The 22636-nt window shown below is 40.1% G+C and overlaps 1 protein-coding gene across 1 annotated transcript; it reads right to left on the bottom strand.

Annotated features, from left to right (window-relative positions):
• Positions 1 to 206: 206 nt before the first annotated feature.
• Positions 207 to 21503, bottom strand: lrpap1 (LDL receptor related protein associated protein 1). The gene is made up of 8 exons (NM_001097378.1): positions 21298 to 21503; positions 14333 to 14477; positions 14082 to 14206; positions 12377 to 12497; positions 3979 to 4134; positions 3399 to 3481; positions 1134 to 1310; positions 207 to 741 (listed from the first exon to the last, which is right to left on the bottom strand). Exons 1-8 carry the CDS (start codon positions 21466 to 21468, stop codon positions 673 to 675), a joined length of 1047 nt encoding a protein of 348 aa, NP_001090847.1. The 5' UTR covers positions 21469 to 21503; the 3' UTR covers positions 207 to 672.
• Positions 21504 to 22636: the final 1133 nt, after the last annotated feature.

A 22636-nucleotide genomic window follows, 5' to 3' on the forward strand; every position in this document is an offset into this window, starting at 1 on the left:
GTAAACCATAGCAATCAGAGATTTGCTTTCATTACTCCCCCTCTTGCAGACAGATCAATATGGCTTCTCCAGCGACATACTGGAGAGGTTACCGACAAAACAAATGGCAGTATCCACAATATCTAGTTGTTGTACTCAGAGAGAGTTGAGTGCGGGTTTGCAAGCCGACTGCTGCTTACACAGCCCACCAATTCACAGGGACATCATTTCATATAAAATATTTATTACAATAATTTGTTCAATGTCGATAATACACGAAGCTGAAAATTGAGGTGCTAAAAAGCATGTGGGAGGTTCTCCAACATAATTACAGAGCTTCAACTATTTGTAGGGCGATTTTAACTCTGTAGTAAAACATAAATAACAGATTTGACAGTGTACAATTGTAATATGGCAGAGACAGGGTTCCATCATTTTGAGTGAAGCAAAACTGTGGGAAAAATGTTAGTCGGATTGGGTTAATGATGAATATTTTTTAGGCACAGGCAATATTATCCACACTACTTGGTCCTCCAGTGAAGATGATGAGAGAAGAGAGGAGTCTCTATAGGACGAGGCACAGCCTATTCAGTATAAATGATTTGCCTACAGCCGCATTGCACTAGGATTTTGGCAAGCAGAATGTCCCCCGGAGTTTTATTTTACATTAGTAGTGATGGAACGCACTTTCCTTCAGAGTTCATTATGTCGAAGGCCACCTCGAGACGCTCTGCTTGTTAAGTCTTGAAGATGTTTTTTTACCTGAAATATATTAGTCAATTTTATAAGGCATATCCCTAAAGTCATGTATGAATGATCTTATAGTACTACTGACTGGCTGAGAGCTGCATCCCCTAACACCACAATACTAAATGTTTCTCAAAAATACAAGTTTGTCTTCTAATGACATGAAACAAGGAGCTGGAATGCAAATAGTAAAAAACCGAAACGGTTTACACATGGAATTAACTTAGCCCTCCAGTTTCACAGATACTCCATTCAGTGTCTAGCAGAGATCCTGAAGATGTGACCCCATAAAAACCTCCTATCAAATCACTCTAAATGTATTACTAACATTACCAGTAGTTCAGATAACAATAACAGCAATGGATTAGGAGAAGGCCCTTACACATTCCCTAGCCAATGCCACAAACCTTATATCCCAGCTCCTTAATCTTGTCGGTGAGCATGCTGTGCTTCTCTTTGCTCCTCATTATGTGTTCTTTGTCTCCCGTTTCTGCAACGTGTTTGAGCTTCTCGTGGGAGATTTCAAGCTGTTTCTGATAATGCTGGTGCTTCTCAATTTTTGTTTCGAAATGTTTCAGTTCCTCCTTTAGGAATTAAAATTCTGTTAAAACGACATGTAGAAGTGACTGCTAGCAACCTACAGTTATAGTGAATGACAGCGGAGACACAGAACTTGCTGGCCAATGCACTACACGCAGGACTTTAATGAGAATGAGGCACTATGGTCCTGTGCAGTGCACCGCCCCTCCCCAAAGATATTGCCAGTTATGTCATGGGGACTCATCTACAAAACACATCCTTACAGCCCTAAACCCAGTTAAACTTTACTACTAGCTGCAGAAAACTTCATTATAAAGCATCGTCCAACAATAAGGGTAACTGATTGGTATATTTGAACCTGGACTATATGCTCAGCTTTCACTATAATAAGGTCCCTCCCAGTTGTCGCTGGACAGGACTAAAAATAATTCATAATATGCCCTATAACTTAACTGTTTCTTACATTGTAAAACACAGAAATTAAATTCTCTCTTAAACTTGTTTTCCAAATTGGGAAAACTGGGCAGGCAGTTTTGACCCCGACAGCCCTACCAAAAACCGTGCTGTCCAAGTCAAAACCGGACAGGCTGCAACCCTAGTTGGAACTACATAATCAAATCCTGGCTAAAAGTTCTTTTGGGGGGAAATGTGTGCGGCATAAAGTGCCCAGAAAGAAATAAACTAGGAAGTATTTCTATGAAATGGGTAATAGTAGGGTGGAGAAAGCATAATGACTAAATAACTAGAAAGAAGTAAATGAAGGGATTTTGTAGGCTTTATCATGCTTATTTAATTAATATATATCTGCAGCTTGAATCTTGGATGAGACATTTTGGCAAATCGGAGAAGTCTTGGTTGTACCTGCATTCAAATGACATACAGTACACTGGTCTTAAATGTAAAACTCACTCTCTAGATCTCCTCTATAGATGGAGTAAATGTCCCAAGATTCAGCAGGCAGTCTTGTGTATTCCCCCTAGCTTTACAATACAAAGATGACCTCTTATTTTTGAATGTCTCTTTTTTATGCAATTTCATAGTTTCCTGTAAAATCAAACATACTCCTGGTATCTGAGAGCACTTAGTTCAGATCTGTGAGTCACTTGGAACATCATGGCTCATCTGCCACGAGCACTTGGCAATTTGTGAAAAGAAATTTTGTACTGAAATTCTCCTTATGCGACCAGAAGGTAATGAACACGTTTGATGTTACTGGGATGTGAATCATCTGATGGAAAGAGTTTATATCCATATCAATCATCTCAATCCTGTGCTGCAGCTGCATTAGGTTTACAAGGTAACTTGAGGTGATTTGTATTGACTAAATGATAAGAACTTCACTCTTGGGATATTTCTCTTCCAGCTCTGACCTGGCCTTGTTCATACTAACTTAGTTGAGAGAAAGATATTAATGGAATAAAATGGGCTGGGACTCCCAGTGCTACAGAAACAAGAAAGTAATGCCAGAGTCCATGCCACGTCCAACAGCATTCCTTCAGTAATGGAATGCTTTGGACATGCCTTGATTAAGATGGACATGTACCACTACTCAGGACCACCTTATCCTCATGGAAAAGACAAAATGAGATTTGTAATTAAACCCATCTAGCTAAAAAATGTTGCCAGGAGGCAGCCTTTCTGGACCAGGCAGAAGATCCAGGAGATATGTAGTCTTTGTACGACCCCAACATAATCCCATTGACAATCTGATGGATGACCATATGGTGTAGCTGCAAAGGAGCCACTGGTACATTCAGGCCAAACAAATGGATATTTACATGCATGGCTAACTTAAGTTTGTGTTAAAGAAATCAGAGTGATTTATACATTCTTTTTAACACTTCAGGCAAAATTATTAAAGAGTGATATTTGCCACAGTCCACCTGAATGAATTGCCACCACACTCTGCTCATTTCTATGGGATTTTTGGGGGTATTTTTTTCAATGGGTGAAAGTGGGAGTTCACGCTTTGATAAATATTTTAAAGATCCCATAGAGATAAATAGACAATATATGAGATATTTCCTACAGGCAAAATGCATTTGTGATCCTAATTAAAGAGAAATATTGTGAGAGGCAGTCTTTCACATAGCGGACAATAAAAACAGACTGCCATCAGGACTTTTTCTTACCTTAAACGATTCTAGTTCCGAATCCGAGAAGTTTGCATCCTTTGCCATATCCCATAGATCATTCACTCTAGGTTCATTAAATTCTAAAATACAATGTAATTAATCTATTAGATTATAAGTAACTTCATAACGTACAAAGACAAACACTTTGCTGTTAAACTTTTAGCCACCATCACTTGGGTGCAAACTACTGTGCTTTAAAGTGACACTGACACTAAAAAACGACTCTTCAAAATATGAATGAAGTTCCCTATCTGCCATCTTGATCATTTTTCACTGATAGGGCTGCTTGTGTAAGTAATTGTTACTTGAATTTCTCAATCCTGACCTGACTGGCTGTCCCTATAGATTCTAATGGTAACGGGCTCCTGCTGCACAAATATGGCAGCCCCCCCATAGAGATACATGGGGATGAGATAGGGAATGTAAGAGCATCAGAGAAATACGTTTAAAGCAAAATTATAAATAGCATGCATAGACAATGTTATGATGGATGTAAAAAATGGTTTAATTTCTAGTGTCAGTATCTCTTTAAGAGCCTAAAAGCAGAGATATCCGTAATACCTCCGAGCACGCGTACCTCTTGCAGTAATGAAACCCTCATGACTTAGTTTTCGCAGGCGTTCATATCCTTGGTTGATGCTTCTAAGCCTTTCTTTGAGATCAGTGTGCTTGGCATGTAAAATGTCCTCCTTAATCTCATGCTCTTCAGGGCTGATAACATTTTTGTGAATTTCTAAAATAAAAAAAAATTAATTTGTAAAAAATCCATGAACTTACACTGGGTAAAATAAAAGAGGCAATTATTCTCCAACCACTTGGTTGCCTTTATTATATGCCGTCTGCATCGTACCACTAGCTGGAACAAGAAATGAAAACAACCAACGTATTTCTTTGAAAAATGGCAGTGCTGCAAAGGTTCCAGACATGAGTGAAACCAGCCCTCTATACGGCCGCAACCTTTCTGGGTTTATAAAACTGGGTGATCATGTAAAGGGGGACAGCAGATGTGCTTATGAGGGTAGAGCTGGTGAAAGGTGGGACCATGACATAAGTGCCCAAGGATTGAGCAGATCGGGGGGTCCTAATGGCAGATTTTTGTCTTGATTCAGAACTTCCAGAGAGGCTGGACAACTGCTAGATAAACTACTATGCACTGAGACCCCCAACCACTCCCGAACAAATGAAATACATTTTAAACAAAATAAGCACATTTTTACTTTGTATATATTTTTGTTAAAATAATAAATGTACATAAAAACTAAAAGGGACCCTGTCCAATGAACACCAGTCAAGAGCATATCTACTGCGGCTGACCCCCAAAGGTAAAAAAGAAACATTTCAGAGATGCTGTGTGACTGGCTGGTACAGGGGCCATAAACCACTGCCCTGTGGTGGAGAACATCAGTGGCTGAAACATGTCTCTCTGCAATAATCAAGCAATCGTTTTGGCCAAGGCACACCTGTCTGCCCCAAAGCAAGTCATTTCCATGTTTGCAAAGCAGATGGCAATTTTAGGTACAAAGAAAACATGAGCTACAAGCTCCCCATCTCCCACCTGTTATATCTCCCTTCGCCCAAATCAATCATATGATTATTAATAAGAATTCCTGTTTCATGGAGTACAAAAACTCTAATTGTATACAGTAAAATATTGGCAGAAACGGACAGCATTTTTGCATGTTATTTAGCACCCTTCGACCTAACATCTGCAATAAAACTAGATTTGTATTAAGATCTAAAGGACTTGAATAATTAACTATCAACAACGGTTTACACAACACTGTCATACCTGTAACCCATATTAATGCGGTTAAAGGGGAACCTGTCACCTTAGGAAATAAATCCCAATCCTTTTGAATCAGGTTAGTACAGGTATGGGATCCTTTATCCGGAAACCCGTTATCCAGAAAGCTCCGAATTACGGAAAGCCCGTCTCCCATAGACTCCATTTTAGTCAAATAATTCAGAATTTTAAAACTGATTTCCTTTTTCTCTGTAATAATAAAACAGTACCTGTACTTGATCCCAACTAAGATATAATTACCCCTTATTGGGGCAGAACAGCCCTATTGGGTTTATTTCATGGTTAAATGATTCCCTTTTCTCTGTAATAATAAAACAGTACCTGTACTTGATCCCAACTAAGATATAATTACCCCTTATTGGGGGCAGAACAGTCCTATTGGGTTTATTTAATGGTTAAATGATTCCCTTTTCTCTGTAATAATAAAACAGTACCTGTACTTGATCCCAACTAAGATATAATTATCCCTTATTGGAGGCAGAATTTTTTTAATAATTTTTTAGTAGACTTAAGGTAAGACCCCTTATCCGGAACACCCTTGGTCCCGAGCATTCTGGATAATGGGTCCTATACCTGTAGAGCAAAATAAACTTTACTTACACTATTTCAATTACTAAATTTATTTTCCCTTCAGTCTTGGAATTAGTAGTCACAGCCAGCAGGCAGGCGCCATTTTGTGTGCACTGTTATTAAGGCAAAGCTTTGTATCCCCCCCAAAAATCTTATACATTTGCTATCTAGGGGATGTATAGGAAGTACTGAACGGAAAGTTAATGTAATGGTTATTAAAAATCTGAGCTGTCGATCATATATTGCCTGCCCTGCCTCTATGCCTTCGGCATAGAGGCGGGGCAGGCAATATATGATCGACAGGTCAGATTTTTAAATACATTTTTAAATACATTTATAGATGATTTGGGTTTCATGTTTAATCTTCAAAGGATTTGTATTATACAGCTTTTTATGTGTGGGTGACAGGTCCCCTTTAAAATACTTTATTGGTTAGCATAAATATATTTAACCCTTTCCCTAAAAAACAATAAAGCAGGTTTTCTCCTTGAAGACATAAGTGCAGTTCAGCCGCTCCCACTGCCAGTCAGTTTTACTGGAGAAACATAAAAATTCAGTGCAATTCAGGACGGGCAGGCGGTTTGTGAAATATGTGACGGCTCGAAAACCATAAAGCAATGAGATGCGAGAATGTGATGTGTATAATAGATTTGCGCTTGAATTTCCATCAGCGGGGTGACAGTTGTCCTTTTCACACCACCTCATCCTGCCTGCCACCGTCGCACCTCTTAAAATAAACAGGACGGCTGGCGTATGATTGCGTGCCACCTGCTATAAAGCTTAGGAACGGGGGTTTTTTTTTTTAATGTACACGCCGTTACAGATTTATTATATGCCTGAAAAACAGGATTACTGGGGCTAAATTTAAAAACAAACGTGCATAGGAATTGCTGCTATTGTAGCCTTATACTAAAACCAATGATTTTTAACCCGTGGGTCAGTACCCTTAAATGACAAGTGGTCACTAATTAATACAGTATAAAAAAAAAAAAAATTGGTACATGTATGGGACCTATTATCCAGAATGCTTGGGACCTTGGGTTTTCCGGATAAGGGATCTTAATCGTAATTTGGATCTCCGTGCCTTAAGTCTGCTAAAAGATTATTTAAACGTTAAATAAACCCAATAGGACTGTTCTGCTCCCAATAAGGGGTAATTATATCTTAGTTGGGATCAAATACAGGTACTGTTTTATTATTACAGAGAAAAGGGAATCATTGAACCATGAAATAAACCCAATAGGGCTGTTCTGCCCCCAATAAGGGGTAATTTTATCTTAGTTGGGATCAAGTACAGGTACTGTTTTATTATTACAGAGAAAAGGGAATCATTTAACCATTAAATAAACCCAATAAGGCTGTTCTGCCCCAATAAGGGGTAATTATATCTTAGTTGGGATCAAGTACAGGTACTGTTTTATTATTATAGAGAAAAGGGAATCATTTAACCATGAAATAAACCCAATAAGGCTGTTCTGCCCCAATAAGGGGTAATTATATCTTAGTTGGGATCAAGTACAGGTACTGTTTTATTATTATAGAGAAAAGGGAATCATTTAACCATGAAATAAACCCAATAAGGCTGTTCTGCCCCAATAAGGGGTAATTATATCTTAGTTGGGATCAAGTACAGGTACTGTTTTATTATTACAGAGAAAAGGGAATCATTTAACCATGAAATAAACCCAATAGGGCTGTTCTGCCCCCAATAAGGGGTAATTACATCTTAGTTGGGATCAAGTACAGGTACTGTTTTATTATTACAGAGAAAGGGGAATCATTTAACCATTAAATAAACCCAATAGGGCTGTTCTGCCCCCAATAAGGGGTAATTACATCTTAGTTGGGATCAAGTACAGGTACTGTTTTATTATTACAGAGAAAGGGGAATCATTTAACCATTAAATAAACCCAATAGGGCTGTTCTGCCCCCAATAAGGGGTAATTACATCTTAGTTGGGATCAAGTACAGGTACTGTTTTATTATTACAGAGAAAAGGGAATCATTTAACCATTAAATAAACCCAATAGTAGTATGTGCCATTGGGTAATCCTAAATAGAAAATTGCCATTTTACAGAAAGACAAGTCCCGTACCTACACTTGTGCAGTCTGTTACCCTACACTGAATCCCCCCTTTTGTGCTGTACCTCAGTGGTTCCTTATATACTGTAACGTTCCCCCACAACAATGCCCCCCAGTACCAGTATGCACAAATGTATAGAGAAAACCATAAGGCAGCCAGTGAGCAAGGCGGAAATGATGGAGTATGCCATATTGTTTCTCGCGGGCAAGCTTAAGGAGGATCACACAGTACAGCAAGTATTTTATTTCAGTAGAGTTTTTAGCATGTAGGCTGTTAATCTGCAAAACCCAGCAGGAGTTTTACAGTTTGATTTCCTTTCTGGATAAAACAGTTTGTTTACAACAAGACAATGTCACAAAGATAAAAAAATAAGTCCTTGAGGCAATAACCATGAAAAAGTTTGATTAATCTGTCTTAATTACAGTGACGTGGTTTAGAAATGAACACAATAAAGTTACTCAAGCACTTTGCCCTTGCTGGAGTTTAAAAATCACTTTATTGTGAATTCTGCAATATGCTACATAGGCTACAGTTTGGTTCTAAACCTGCCCACCTTAAAGGGGACTAGAGCGCTTGTTCAACATGAATTCTATTGAATAGAACATGTGCTAAACATACTTTCTGCCTATGGTTTTAATAAACAGGAAAATGAACAGGGGAACTGAAGCTACTCCATATTTTGCTCTTTTGCCTACCAAGGGGGATTATACTGCCCACTTTAAAGTTGCAGACACAGATAAAAAAAAGAAACAATTTGACACGGCCCACCTTCGACAGCTATTAGTATGGTCCAATAGGCAATCCAGCACAATGGAAAAAGATACTCTTCTATCCTCAACACGACACACCTTGTCAGTTTGGTATAGGCTCAGACAGAAACACAGTTTGGTTCCAGCTAAATCACTTAATGTGCTATTCTTAAAACAACCCCGATTTCCAACCTGGACTACATTCTCACTTCATCAGAAAATGGTCTGACTCAGGGCTTCAAACTGTGGCTGACTTATTAAACCCCTTCACCAAAGAGGTGAAAACATATGAAGAGCTTAAGCAAAAAACTAATCAGAACACCCTAAAAATGTATGAATACCTCCATACTGAATACTGAGACATTTCGCTAAACCATATAGCAATAATGCCAAACGGACCACTCCAACCCCATTTGAGCTAATTGCTAAGAGAGGTCTCCCACAAAAAGGGTTGATCTCTAGAATATACCAAATTCTCTTAGAGCCCAAAACAAACACAACCATTAGACACCCCTATATGAGCAAATGGGACTCGCATCTCCCCCAACCCCTCTCGGAAGACGACTGGTCGCTTATATGGGGAAACGCTAAAAGAATGATCACCTGCTCTAGACAGAAGGAACATATCTATAAAATTCTAATGTTCTGGTACCACACCCCAGCTAAACTCCACTCTCTGTTCCCCAACCACCCTCCATTATGCTGGAGAAATTGTGGAGAGATTGGCACTCTATCACACATATTTTGGTCTTGCCCGCTGATATCCCCACTATGACTAGAAATATCAGAACTACTGAGTAGGATACTACAAGACCCTATACTACCTGATATCACCATCTTCCTACTAGGCAAACCACTCCCAAAGACTAGCAAATGAAGCCAAACATTAGTTAACCAGATCCTAACAGCCACCCGAATCTCCATAGCTGCAAAATGGAAAACCCTATTCCCTCCTACATTAAGGGAAATTAAACAGAGAGTGGAGTTAAATAAGACATTCGAAGCGGGAATTGCTAGAATAACCAACAGAACCCCTAATTTCCTTAAGATCTGGACCCCCTGGGAACTGTTTGCCAGCAATCACTGAAACCCCATTAAAACCCTTAAGAGTTTCCTTTTAATATGTACTCCATAACCTATTCTCTTTGTTATGAAACTGTGATATTGTTGAAAACTTCTATATTACTGCTATTGATCTTTGATACACTGTATGCATATACAGGTCCTTCTAAAAAAATTAGCATATTGTGATAAAGTTCATTATTTTCTGTAATGTACTGATAAACATTAGACTTTCATATATTTTAGATTCATTACACACAACTGAAGTAGTTCAAGCCTTTTATTGTTTTAATATTGATGATTGTGGCATACAGCTCATGGAAACCCAAAATTCCTATCTCAAAAAATTAGCATATCATGAAAAGGTTCTCTAAACGAGCTATTAACCTAATCATCTGAATCAACTAATTAACTCTAAACACCTGCAAAAGATTCCTGAGGCTTTTAAAAACTCCCAGCCTGGTTCATTACTCAAAACCGCAATCATGGGTAAGACTGCCGACCTGACTGCTGTCCAGAAGGCCATCATTGACACTCTCAAGCAAGAGGGTAAGACACAGAAAGAAATTTCTGAACGAATAGGCTGTTCCCAGAGTGCTGTATCAAGGCACCTCAGTGGGAAGTCTGTGGGAAGGAAAAAGTGTGGCAGAAAACACTGTACAACGAGAAGAGGTGACCGGGCCCTGAGGAAGATTGTGGAGAAGGAGTGATTCCAGACCTTGGGGGACCTGCGAAAGCAGTGGACTGAGTCTGGAGTAGAAACATCCAGAGCCACCGTGTACAGGCGCGTGCAGGAAATGGGCTACAGGTGCCGCATTCCCCAGGTCAAGCCACTTTTGAACCAGAAACAGCGGCAGAAGCGCCTGACCTGGGCTACAGAGAAGCAGCACTGGACTGTTGCTCAGTGGTCCAAAGTACTTTTTTCGGATGAAAGCAACTTTTGCATGTCATTCGGAAATCAAGGTGCCAGAGTCTAGAGGAAGACTGGGGAGAGGGAAATGCCAAAATGCCTGAAGTCCAGTGTCAAGTACCCACAGTCAGTGATGGTCTGGGGTGCCATGTCAGCTGCTGGTGTTGGTCCACTGTGTTTTATCAAGGGCAGGGTCAATGCAGCTAGCTATCAGGAGATTTTGGAGCACTTCATGCTTCCATCTGCTGAAAAGCTTTATGGAGATGAAGATTTAATTTTTCAGCACGACCTGGCACCTGCTCACAGTGCCAAAACCACTGGTAAATGGTTTACTGCCCATGGTATTACTGTGCTCAATTGGCCTGCCAACTCTCCTGACCTGAACCCCATAGAGAATCTGTGGGATATTGTGAAGAGAAAGTTGAGAGACACAAGACCCAACACTCTGGATGAGCTTAAGGCCGCTATTGAAGCATCCTGGGCCTCCATAACACCTGAGCAGTGCCACAGGCTGATTGCCTCCATGCCACGCCGCATTGAAGCAGTCATTTCTGCAAAAGGATTCCCGACCAAGTATTGAATGCATAACTGAACATAATTATTTGAAGGTTGATTTTTTTTGTATTAAAAACACTTTTCTTTTATTGGTCGGATGAAATATGCTAATTTTTTGAGATAGGAATTTTGGGTTTCCATGAGCTGTATGCCACAATCATCAATATTAAAACAATAAAGGGCTTGAACTACTTCAGTTGTGTGTAATGAATCTAAAATATATGAAAGTCTAATGTTTATCAGTAGATTACAGAAAATAATGAACTTTATCACAATATGCTAATTCTTTGAGAAGGACCTGTACTTTACCTATTCAACTCCATATGCTGTAAATTCAACTTTGTTAAAATCAATAAAATACAAGTTATAAAAAAAAAGAAACAATTGATACTCACAATTCAGTGAGAAGCATCAAAACAGAAGCCTTGGTCAGGCCTACACCAATAACATTGCCCTTTTATTAGATAATAATAATAATATAATGTTACCCCTTTTAAATGTACATTTTACAAGGCAATGGGGTCTACAATCCCCACATGACTTGACACGGCACCTATATGGCCTTTGGCTGGAAATTCACAGTGAAACAATTATGTTTTTTTTAAAAGTACAACAAAAAAAGGATGATGTGACCAGTTTTCTGTGATGTAAGTCAGTCCACAACCTTGCAAAACAAGCACAATGCGTATAAAGGACTACCGTGAGCAGAATAACCTCCGTTCTGAGAAAATCCCAGAGAAAAATTATTATGAAGCACCCTAAAACCTGGGCTATTAACTATTTGGTGATGGACACTGGCAGGCAGCATTTTAATAAAAATAAAATATCTTTATTCAATTTACTTGCCCATGATCGGACTTCATGTAATTTTGAACTGAATAAACATTATGAATTTTTACATTGATGGCCTGTATGACCTGCTTGTTTTAGCAATGGCTATCTGCTCCCTTTGGCTGTCGGTTTCAGGCTTGGCACCCAACGTTTCTAATGATTTACTATACTAAACATTTGGGCTTTATTTCTTTAGTATAGGCATCACTTTATGAGTTTTTTGTTCATATTAAGGACAAGTTACAGTTCTACATTCACAGTCACTCTTTAAATTACCATGTCTAAATTTTAGGATTCTGACTATTACCACATTTTTTATAGATCTGACATATGTCATTTCTCATGTGACAACTCAAACTAGGAATAGGATTATTTTTTTTTATTAAAACAAATGAACTGATGTACTTACCTTCTGTCCTGCTTACAGTGTCTAGAAGTATATTGTATTCATCGATTTTCTCCTTATGATGAGCTAACTCACGCCACAAGCTTTCTAGTTCTTCTTCAGAAAACTTTGCTGATGTCTTCGCCTGCAAAAAAACGTAATCCTAGCTTAATTCTGAAGTAAATGTACTTATACTGATATGGTATGCGCATTAAGAATGATATGCCTGCAAAAGATCATTGAAGATGCCCCTATGTTCCATTGCTAGTTCTTTGGTCTTCCTCTTGTGTCATGTAAATAAAAGCTTTCTGTAGCCAGGGGTTTTAAACCTATCAGGAGCAAAAGCATGTGTTGGTTAAATATTTGCAGGTATTCTGCATGTACCTGACCCAATGTATGACCCTACTGTATAAGTGGTTTGGTTTTCGGTCCATATGCCCTGACCTAGTGCTGGGCGGTATGACCAAAAATTTATATCACGGTATTTTATTTATTATATCGGTATCACGGTATTTGACGGTATTTTTTTTTCCCCATGCATGATTAGGTGACCACCCCAAACACCCCCCCCCAACCCCAAACACCCCCCCATCCAACCCCAAACACCCCCCCATCCAACCCCAAACACCCCCCCATCCCCTTCACATAAATATAACTTACTGGCCAGGCAGCCGCAGGCACCCCCGACAGCTCACAGAGCCTCCTGGCAATTTTTCTTACTATTTCCGGGTTGCGCGCGTGACGTCAGCGCGCACGTAACGTCAGCGCGCACAACCCGGAAATAGTAAGAAAAATTGCCAGGAGGCGCCCACACCGGTATGCCGGTAAGTTAAAAAATTTTATCATTTTTTTAAAAAAAAACGGTGTTCGGTATATACCGGTATACCGCCCAGCACTACCCTGACCATGTGGACAGTTTCTGGGTACTTGGCTTTAATTGCAGGCTTGTTGCCCCACTCCCTTGGAGAAAATAAGATGTTCTTTCCTTGACCTGGTTGATCTGCCACCATTGGTCCACTGTGATGTCGGGGTTGTGGGTTAGCGTATTTTAGTCTGCCCAAATCCAGGATGGTGCTTCTAAAATATATATCTACTGCTTAATCCATAATGCCTATATACGCAACAGCAATCAGAGTGATGTTTGCAGTCCATATGGAATGATGCCTTTGCACCCCTTATCTCTGTTAATAACAGAATCTTACTCCCTGTACCCAGTTTTTCTGTCAAAAGCACTTTGGAAGGCACGATACCATGAAGTCTCAGGGTGGCAAGGTTGTATTTTGCTAAACATGTGTCTCTGTTATCTCAATGACACAGCAGAAGTTTATCATATAAAAATAATTCAAAAATGAACAATAGAAGAGAAATCCTGAAAAATAATAGTGTGCAATAATCCACACATAATGGATGTGAAAGATTTGTAGATTGTAAGCTCTTTTGGGCAGGGCTCTCTTCACCTCTTGTATCGGTTACTGATTGCTTTATAGGTTACTCTGTATGTCCAATGTATGAAACCCACTTTTTGTACAGCGCTGCGGGATATGTTGGAGCTTTATAAATAAATGTTAATAATAATTTGTGGAGTATAACAAAACAAAGTGTCAATTTCAATCTAGCAGCTACATAAACTAACCAACAAAATCAAGTAAATTACAGGGTTTATTTGGATATAGTTGTAGAATATGTAGCTGCTACATTAAGGTTGGCACAGCCGCGTTGCAAAACTCACCTTATTCCATAACTTTTCCAAACGTGGGTCGTTCAAAATATCGTTTTCTTTGCCATCTTTAATAAAGTTGCTGTCTTCGGTCTGAGATTTCTTTTTGCCATCAAGTCCATACTTTGCTAAAATCACTGTTTTGGGTGAAAAAAAAAAAAAGACGTGTCCTGAATTCAAAAAATACTTTTGCATTAAAACAAGATAAAAACATTTATGGATTATACTCTGATTTCCGTACTGCATAAGCAATAAACACTGACCATTCAGAGACCGCCTGAGCTTCGCTTCTTTTTCACCATCATCATCCAGTCCTTCTACCTTGAGTTTCTTCCAATTCAGTTCATCTTTCTCCTGGATTTTTAGGTCGCTATGCAGTTCAGCTAGTTGGACTGCAGGAAGCTGGAGCTGTAGGCAAACACAATATATAGTGTATAAAACTAGGAAAATAATAACAATAACAACAAATCTTTTATTTGGAATGAAATTACTGTTTCTCAGGGCATGCATTGTTAATATGATTCTAGATAACGGATCCAATAACAATGCAATAACTTGTGAAAGGGCACAGTTTTCCTTTAATGGTTTATCATCAGACAGCTTTCAGACTCACCAGATTTAAAGTCACTTGCCGGATTCCAGGTTAAAAAGAATTTCAGAAAAAATGTTTTGTAATGTGTTTCTTATGACTAACCAACTGACATTCTCACATCGCGTCAATTGTTAAAAGAAAATTATTTTAGAAATGTAAGGGTTGCGCCAAACCTAATGTTGTTATCTATTTAATTCTGTTATTTACAATAACAAAGCTCAACGCCACTATGCACATTAAAATTCTGTTCATGATCTGAACAAAAGTTCTGTGACAGTATCTAAATAAATCCAAAAATCAGGGATTCATTGCCCCCTTAATTATTAAACATTAAAAGAGAAGAAAAGGTAAAAACTAAGTAAGCTTTATACAGCCATAAATACAGCCATAAGCACTCACAGAAAAACTGCACTGAGTCCTCTTTAAAAAAAAAACCCCACAGGATTTCTTGTCTCCTTTTTTGTAAACATGTTCTTTGGTATCAGATTTACTCAGAAAAATTCTTCATTCCCGGGGCCGGAATCTGTGCAGCTCTCCCCTCTCCTGCTCCCCCCTCCCACCAGAATGCTAAGAACTCCCTCCCCCCTCCCTTAGGAATGTGTGATCTGAGCTATAACGGCTAGAGCTGCAGCAGGAAGCTACTTAAAATGGCAGCTGCTGTCTTAAACTAAGTGAGAAAGCTTCTAGGGCTGTTTACTCAGGTATGGTAATGGTTTCTGCTGAATAAATATAGTTCTAGGTGGCACTAATGTGGCGAATCTATTGGCAGTAAAATGCCAAATGACTTTCCTTCTCCTTTAATAAATCGGTTATATCTACGATTGCTGGCAGTTTATAGTCACAGCCAGCAAAAATTCTGCTTGTTGCCAGTGTTACTAAGATGATAAAAATAATAAAATCTGCGCATGTATTGTGTAGCTTTCGATATCCTTGGGGGACCTACAGTGGAAGTCACTTTCATACGATTGGTGCCAACTATTTCATGTTCAGATCATCCTCCCATTTGTTATTTTTAGGGCTTTATCCTACAATTTCAGGCTAAATGTTAGTTTTAGATTGCTGCATTTAAACATACGATTGATATCTGAATGTTCGTCGGAAGAAGACTAAAATCTGAATGTGTATGGCTGGCTTAAGAGGGGAGGCAGATAAAAAGAAGAAAAAAAAACCCATCAGTTATACTATGTGACTTTCTAAAAGAATGATGGGTAAGGCCAGTGGCACACAGGGTATCTTGATGACTGCTGGCATTTGCTGGAAAACAGCAATGGTCAAAACACCCCTATGTTCACTGCTCCGAATGTTATTCAATAGAAATCACCCTGGCAGCAACACATAAAGCAGATATAGGTGGGCCCCTGAGCAAAAATGCTAAATAGCTTATGCAAGGAGGTCCACTTGTCAGTGCTCCATGTACATCAACCATGGCTGAAACCATTATGGTGCACAATGTAATCGCTGCGGAATATGTTTGTGCCATATAATGAATCCTCTACCTGCAGAACTTACTCTATCCAGTTATAAAGCTCTTCGCCCACAAGTTCCCTTTGGGAGGCTCCTCAGGGTAACAGGGAATGAGCATGCAAAGACACTAACAACATTTACAGGAACACTGAATGCGCAGTCGGGGAAGGTTACTTTGGGTTATGCTTTGAATCAGATGAGAGTCGAGCAGTTACAGCACAAACAATTACACTTTCAACAGCTTCATCTTCATCTTGATTGCTTTTAAAGAATACATTAGTCACCAGGGACAAAAAACCCTTTCTTCAGTGCAAGCAAAGGAAAATAAATACAGATGAGGTATTCTTTGGAACACAATGGTGCGAGGCAGAGCAGATGTAAGGTGCTAATAAAGAGTCAACAACTTAACTAAGTGATATAAAGTGCATTAAAGTTTCAGTCCCACACAAGCTCCTAGTCACCTTCAGGGCCTTTGGTGATCTTGCCCACTTGCTTCATCGGGTGCTTGTGAACAAGAAGAGCACCCACGGCTCTGAAAGCCACTAAGAGGGCGAGTAAGCTGGTGTGTGTGTGTGTGTGGGGGGGGGGGAATGAATAGAATTGCTGTAGGTGGGAAGATATGCAGCAGGTACAGTAGTAACGGAGCTTAGTCCTCCGTTCAATGTGCGACTTTCCACAAGTAAAGTTGAAAGAAAGTGCCTCTGCAATAACAGGCTTAGATTTATAAACAGTATCTGCAGGGTCTTTATTAAAACCACCTCCAAAAGCCATTAAATAAAACCATGAAGACTAGTTATAATAAGAGACAACAACGTTGCACAGAACCTCCTACACTGCAAGGTGGGCTAGCTTTGATATCCATCAATAGATCAGTATTTCACTATAGTAACACACATGAACCAATCAGAAACAATCACTGTTTTAAAGGAGAACAACCCCCACTTTCCATTTTAACCAATTCCACAGTGCCCTTTCCCTAACCCGCATATCTTGGACACAAATTTGATTTCCTAAAGTGTGGGGTTCACTCCCAGCGGTGGTTGGCAAGAAGAAAGAAAAACCATTAGCAACAATTTGGAGACGACTTGTGCACCAGGGGGTTGGAGGCTGCCTACTTGGTCCATGTCCTATCTAGTGTTTTTCTCCTGACAAATAGGAGCCTAAGCAACGAAGCTAATAGGAGCCTAAGCAACGAAGCTAATAGGAGCCTAAGCAACGAAGCTAATAGGAGCCTAAGCAACGAAGCTAATAGGAGCCTAAGCAACGAAGCTAATAGGAGCCTAAGCAACGAAGCTAATAGGAGCCTAAGCAACAAAGCTAATAGGAGCCTAAGCAACAAAGCTAATAGGAGCCTAAGCAACAAAGCTAATAGGAGCCTAAGCAACAAAGCTAATAGGAGCCTAAGCAACAAAGCTAATAGGAGCCTATGCAACAAAGCTAATAGGAGCCTATGCAACAAAGCTAATAGGAGCCTATGCAACAAAGCTAATAGGAGCCTAAGCAACAAAGCTAATAGGAGCCTAAGCAACAAAGCTAATAGGAGCCTAAGCAACAAAGCTAATAGGAGCCTAAGCAATGAAGCTAATAGGAGCCTAAGTAATGAAGCTAATAGGAGCCTAAGCAAATTGGCCTCCGCTGTGCATTCTCCTGCTCAGTGATGCCTGCCAGGGAGATAGACACCAGAGGTGAGATGGCGATCTCCAACAATGCTGCTCAGTTCTGCAGATAGAAGTTACAGGTGGTGTTGATACAAGCCATGGTGGTTCTGTGGTTAGCATTGGTTACTTGCTGCACTGGAGTTTAGAGTTCACATCCAGTCTGTGCAAGAAGTTCTCCCCTAATTCTGTGAGGGTCTCCTCTCACTGCTCTAGTTTATTATTATACTCCATAAACATACAGGCAGTTTATTATTACAGGGAAAAAGGAAATCAGAAAATGAGAATTATTTGCTTAAAATGCACTCTATTGGCGATGGCCTTTTTGTAATTTAAAGAATTCTAGGGTTCAGACAATAGATCCCATACCTGTATCTGTATCTTTTATTTTCTGGAGCTAAAATGTCAAATCGAGCTAGGATTTGTGTCTTTTTAAGCAGAAGACTACATTTTCTTTACCAGCAAACCAATGAATAACAGAGAGCAGTACCATAAATTACACGTTATTTTAACAGAACTGCAGCTAGTTAATATATAATTGGGCAAATCTCTGAGCTCATATTGTGGTTCAGGCCATGAAATCCCAGCAGATAATGATTTACTGGTATCTAGTTGAAGTTAGTGCTAGAGCCCCCTGAGACACCACTACTTCCTTCAGTACAGGTATGGGACCTGTTATCCAGAATGCTCGGGACCTTGGGTTTTCCGGATAAGGGATCTTTTTGTAATTTTGATCTCCATACCTTAAGTCTACGAAAAAATCATTTAAACGTTAAAACCCAGTAGAATTGTTTTGCCCCCACTAACGATTAATTACCGTATATCTTAGTTGGGATCAAGTACATAGTACTGTTTTATTATTACAGAGAAAAGGGAATCATTTAACCATGAAATAAACCCAATAGGGCTGTTCTGCCCCCAATAAGGGGTAATTATATCTTAGTTGGGATCAAGTACAAGTACTGTTTTATTATTACAGAGAAAAGGGAATCATTTAACCATTAAATAAACCCAATAGGGCTGTTCTGCCCCCAATAAGGGGTAATTATATCTTAGTTGGGATCAAGTACAGGTACTGTTTTATTATTACAGAGAAAAGGGAACAATTTAACCATTAAATATACCCAATAGGGCTGTTCTGCCCCCAATAAGGGGTAATTATATCTTAGTTGGGATCAAGTACAGGTACTGTTTTATTATTACAGAGAAAAGGGAATCATTTAACCATTAAATAAACCCAATAGGGCTGTTCTGCCCCAATAAGGGGTAATTATATCTTAGTTGGGATCAAGTACAGGTACTGTTTTATTATTACAGAGAAAAGGGAATCATTTAACCATTAAATAAACCCAATAGGGCTGTTCTGCCCCCAATAAGGGGTAATTATATCTTAGTTGGGATCAAGTACAGGTACTGTTTTATTATTACTGAGAAAAGGGAAATCATTTTTAAAAATGTAATTTATTTGATTAAAATGGTGTCTATGGGAGATGGCCTACCCGTAATTAAGAGCATTCTGGATAATGGATTCCATATCTGTATATACTATAGATATATATGACCAAATGTATCTGTCTAAATGATATGCCCTATGTTGAAACACTCAATGCTGCATTCCAGTGGAAGCACCTAAGAACTATTTACATGGAGTCTGGAATTTTTATGGGTGATCCAATAACCGTAATAATATAAATATACACCTACAGCCACTGGCGAGAAATACAGTTCTCCGTGCAAGTAGCAAAAGTGATAATGAGCAATCTTAAATTGCTGCCACATTGCCCAATTATTACAGCCACTAAATAACAAGAAATACTGTATGTTGCTGAATAAAAAGATAAAAAAAAAAGAGCTTTACAATTCTTATGACTTCTAGCCATCTCTGACCCCAGACAGTATTGTATCAGGTCAGAGCGTGGCGAGGAAAAGAACAGACTTAAGTATCAATGCCGACACCACACAGCAGCTAATTCTAACAACTTTCCCTTTAATAGGATTCTGGCCAGGCACAAAATGAAGAATGAAGTGTGTCTGGCTTTACCCTGTAATACAGGTGCCTTTTGCCCGGTGTAAGAAATATTTTGTTAAGAATTTATGTTGAACAAAGCATCATTCAGACTCAGATTCCCTGGTCTTACTAAACAAGGAAGTCGACACAAAGTGGCTTTTGTTTTAAAAATTAAAGTCCCTGTACTGGCCCTTTAAGCCACTCTGTGATGAGTGAAATGAGGGAGGGGAAAGCCCTGGATAATATGTACAGGTGGGTTATATGCCAATCTCTGTCTCTGACTCTATGGGGCACATTTACTAATCCACGAACGTCCGAAAAGCGTCCAAATGCGTTTTTTTCGTAATGATCGGTATTTTGCTACAAGTCGCGACAATTCATAAAGTTTGTAATGGCTATGAAAAAGTCGCGACAATTCACGAAAGTCATAATGGCTATGAAAAAGTCGCGACAATTCCCGATATTTGTAATGACTATGAAAAAGTCACGACAATTCACGCAAGTCGTAACGGCTACGAAAAAGTCGCAAAATGTTCGTTTTCCAATCCCATTCGGATTCGTGGATTAGTAAATCAGCCCCTAAGTCTCTGGGCCGGGCCGGGGTATATGCGGATAAAATGTAATGTTTTGTGTAACTGGGGAACAAACAGAGCAGCATAGGGAATTATCACTATAAACAATCCTGTGCCAATATGGGGTTTTTTTTTATTCAATATTTATCCATTTCAACAGTGCACGGCCTGCTAAACACTATTATATAGATATAATCATTTCATTAGATCCTTATCCAAACTTTTTCAACAACCTGACAGATTTGGGGCCCTGTTGGCTCAAACATTTCCATTCTGTTATAGATGCATGAAGTCCCTAAAGGGCCCCCCATAGAGTCAAACAGTAGGCCAAGGGCCAAATCATTGGATCAGACTGATTGGGTCCAGAACCTGAATTGCTCAGTGATGCCCAGTCCCATGTAAGGCATATTTATGTGCACATAGAGAGTTAACTAGGGGATTATAGATATTAGTCTCCACCTGCACATAGCAACCAATCAGTTTTTTTATTTCATTGTCCAGATTGCAGCAGCCCAATCAAAATTCATTTTTGATTTTTACCAGGTGGGGGGCAAATGATTGAGTGTCACCTGGGTAAGTGAGAGAAGAGGGGCGGCTGGCAATGCATTAGGACTGGGTTTAACATACAGAGGATATAGTTTCACATCAATATACACCCTCAGGGGGTTGGTAAACTAAACCTCATGAATCTTATGCCCCAAGGGCCGGTCCCTTCCTATCCTTCCCGCAAACCATACCTGCCTATACGCTCTGGGTACCATCTAGTAACTCACCCTACTAGCCACTCTTATCTATGCAAAAAAAAACTACAATTCCCATGATGCCTCTGCCTGCAAAGCATGTAGGAGGATAACGGGAAATGTAGTTCAAGTTCTAAACCCACTCAGTCCCATTGCGCAACACTACAGAGGGATCATGTGATCCCGCACCGACTCACCCTCTGCGCTTTCTCCCAAATCTGATTCAGTCTCATTATCCTGAACTCCACCGTGGGGTCCCGCTCTGAGCGGTTCTCATTCACGTTCCTGGAGTATTTCCCGGCTCCATCCCCCGCCTGAGCCCGCAGGAGCAGCACCGAGGAGCAAACAAGGAACAGGCAGTAACGCATCCCTGACATTGTACCGGCTTGTAGCGAGAACTAATTCCTTATAGCTCCCGACTTGCCGTAGTTTCAAATCTTGCTTCTCATTGGTCAGAACGCGTGTATGTCACCGCAGGATACACCATCTTGTTTCTCATTGGCTGAGCGTGTATTCGCTTACCCGCCTCAGTTTTGGAAATTTAACTCTTTCTGTACTGAAGGTCTAGAGAAGGCTGCCCCTATGCGCTGCACTAGAAACATAAGACTTGAGATTATTATATTTTATAATTATTTTTGCTGAAAGACTTTTAATTAAAGGTACAGTAAACATCATGCCTTTATATTAAAGGTTGAGTTTTTTACCTGAATTCTGATTTTTGACAAAAATGTTTTGCTCTCAAAGGGGCACATTTATCAAAGTACTATTGAGTCCGAATACAAAAAAATTCTTACTTTTTCTAATTTAAAGATTTTTTCATACATTTGCTCGTCTTTTTCGTCATTTGCGACAAATTTTACGCGACAAAATCGTATTTCGGATTCATTCAAGCTTCGGTATGGTGACTTTCCTTGGGCCGGGTTGGAGCTGCAGAGTGCCATTGAGCCCTATGGAAGACTTTCCTTGGGCCGGGTTGGAGCTGCAGAGTGCCATTGAGCCCTATGGGAGACTTTCCTTGGGCCGGGTTGGAGCTGCAGAGTGCCATTGAGCCCTATGGGAGACTTTCCTTGGGCCGGGCTGGAGCTGCAGAGTGCCATTGAGCCCTATGGGAGACTTTCCTTGGGCCAGGTTGGAGCTGCAGAGTGCCATTGAGTCCTATGGGAGACTTTCCTTGGGTCGGGTTGGAGCTGCAGAGTGCCATTGAGCCCTATGGGAGACTTTCCTTGGGCCGGGTTGGAGCTGCAGAGTGCCATTGAGCCCTATGGGAGACTTTCCTTGGGCCGGGTTGGAGCTGCAGAGTGCCATTGAGCCCTATGGGAGACTTTCCTTGGGCCGGGTTGGAGCTGCAGAGTGCCATTGAGCCCTATGGGAGACTTTCCTTGGGCCGGGTTGGAGCTGCAGAGTGCCATTGAGCCCTATGGGAGACTTTCCTTGGGCCGGGTTGGAGCTGCAGAGTGCCATTGAGCCCTATGGGAGACTTTCCTTGGGCCGGGTTGGAGCTGCAGAGTGCCATTGAGCCCTATGGGAGACTTTCCT

The sequence above is a fragment of the Xenopus tropicalis genome, chromosome 1 (genome assembly GCF_000004195.4).
Source record: "Xenopus tropicalis strain Nigerian chromosome 1, UCB_Xtro_10.0, whole genome shotgun sequence".
Taxonomy (NCBI): domain Eukaryota; kingdom Metazoa; phylum Chordata; class Amphibia; order Anura; family Pipidae; genus Xenopus; species Xenopus tropicalis.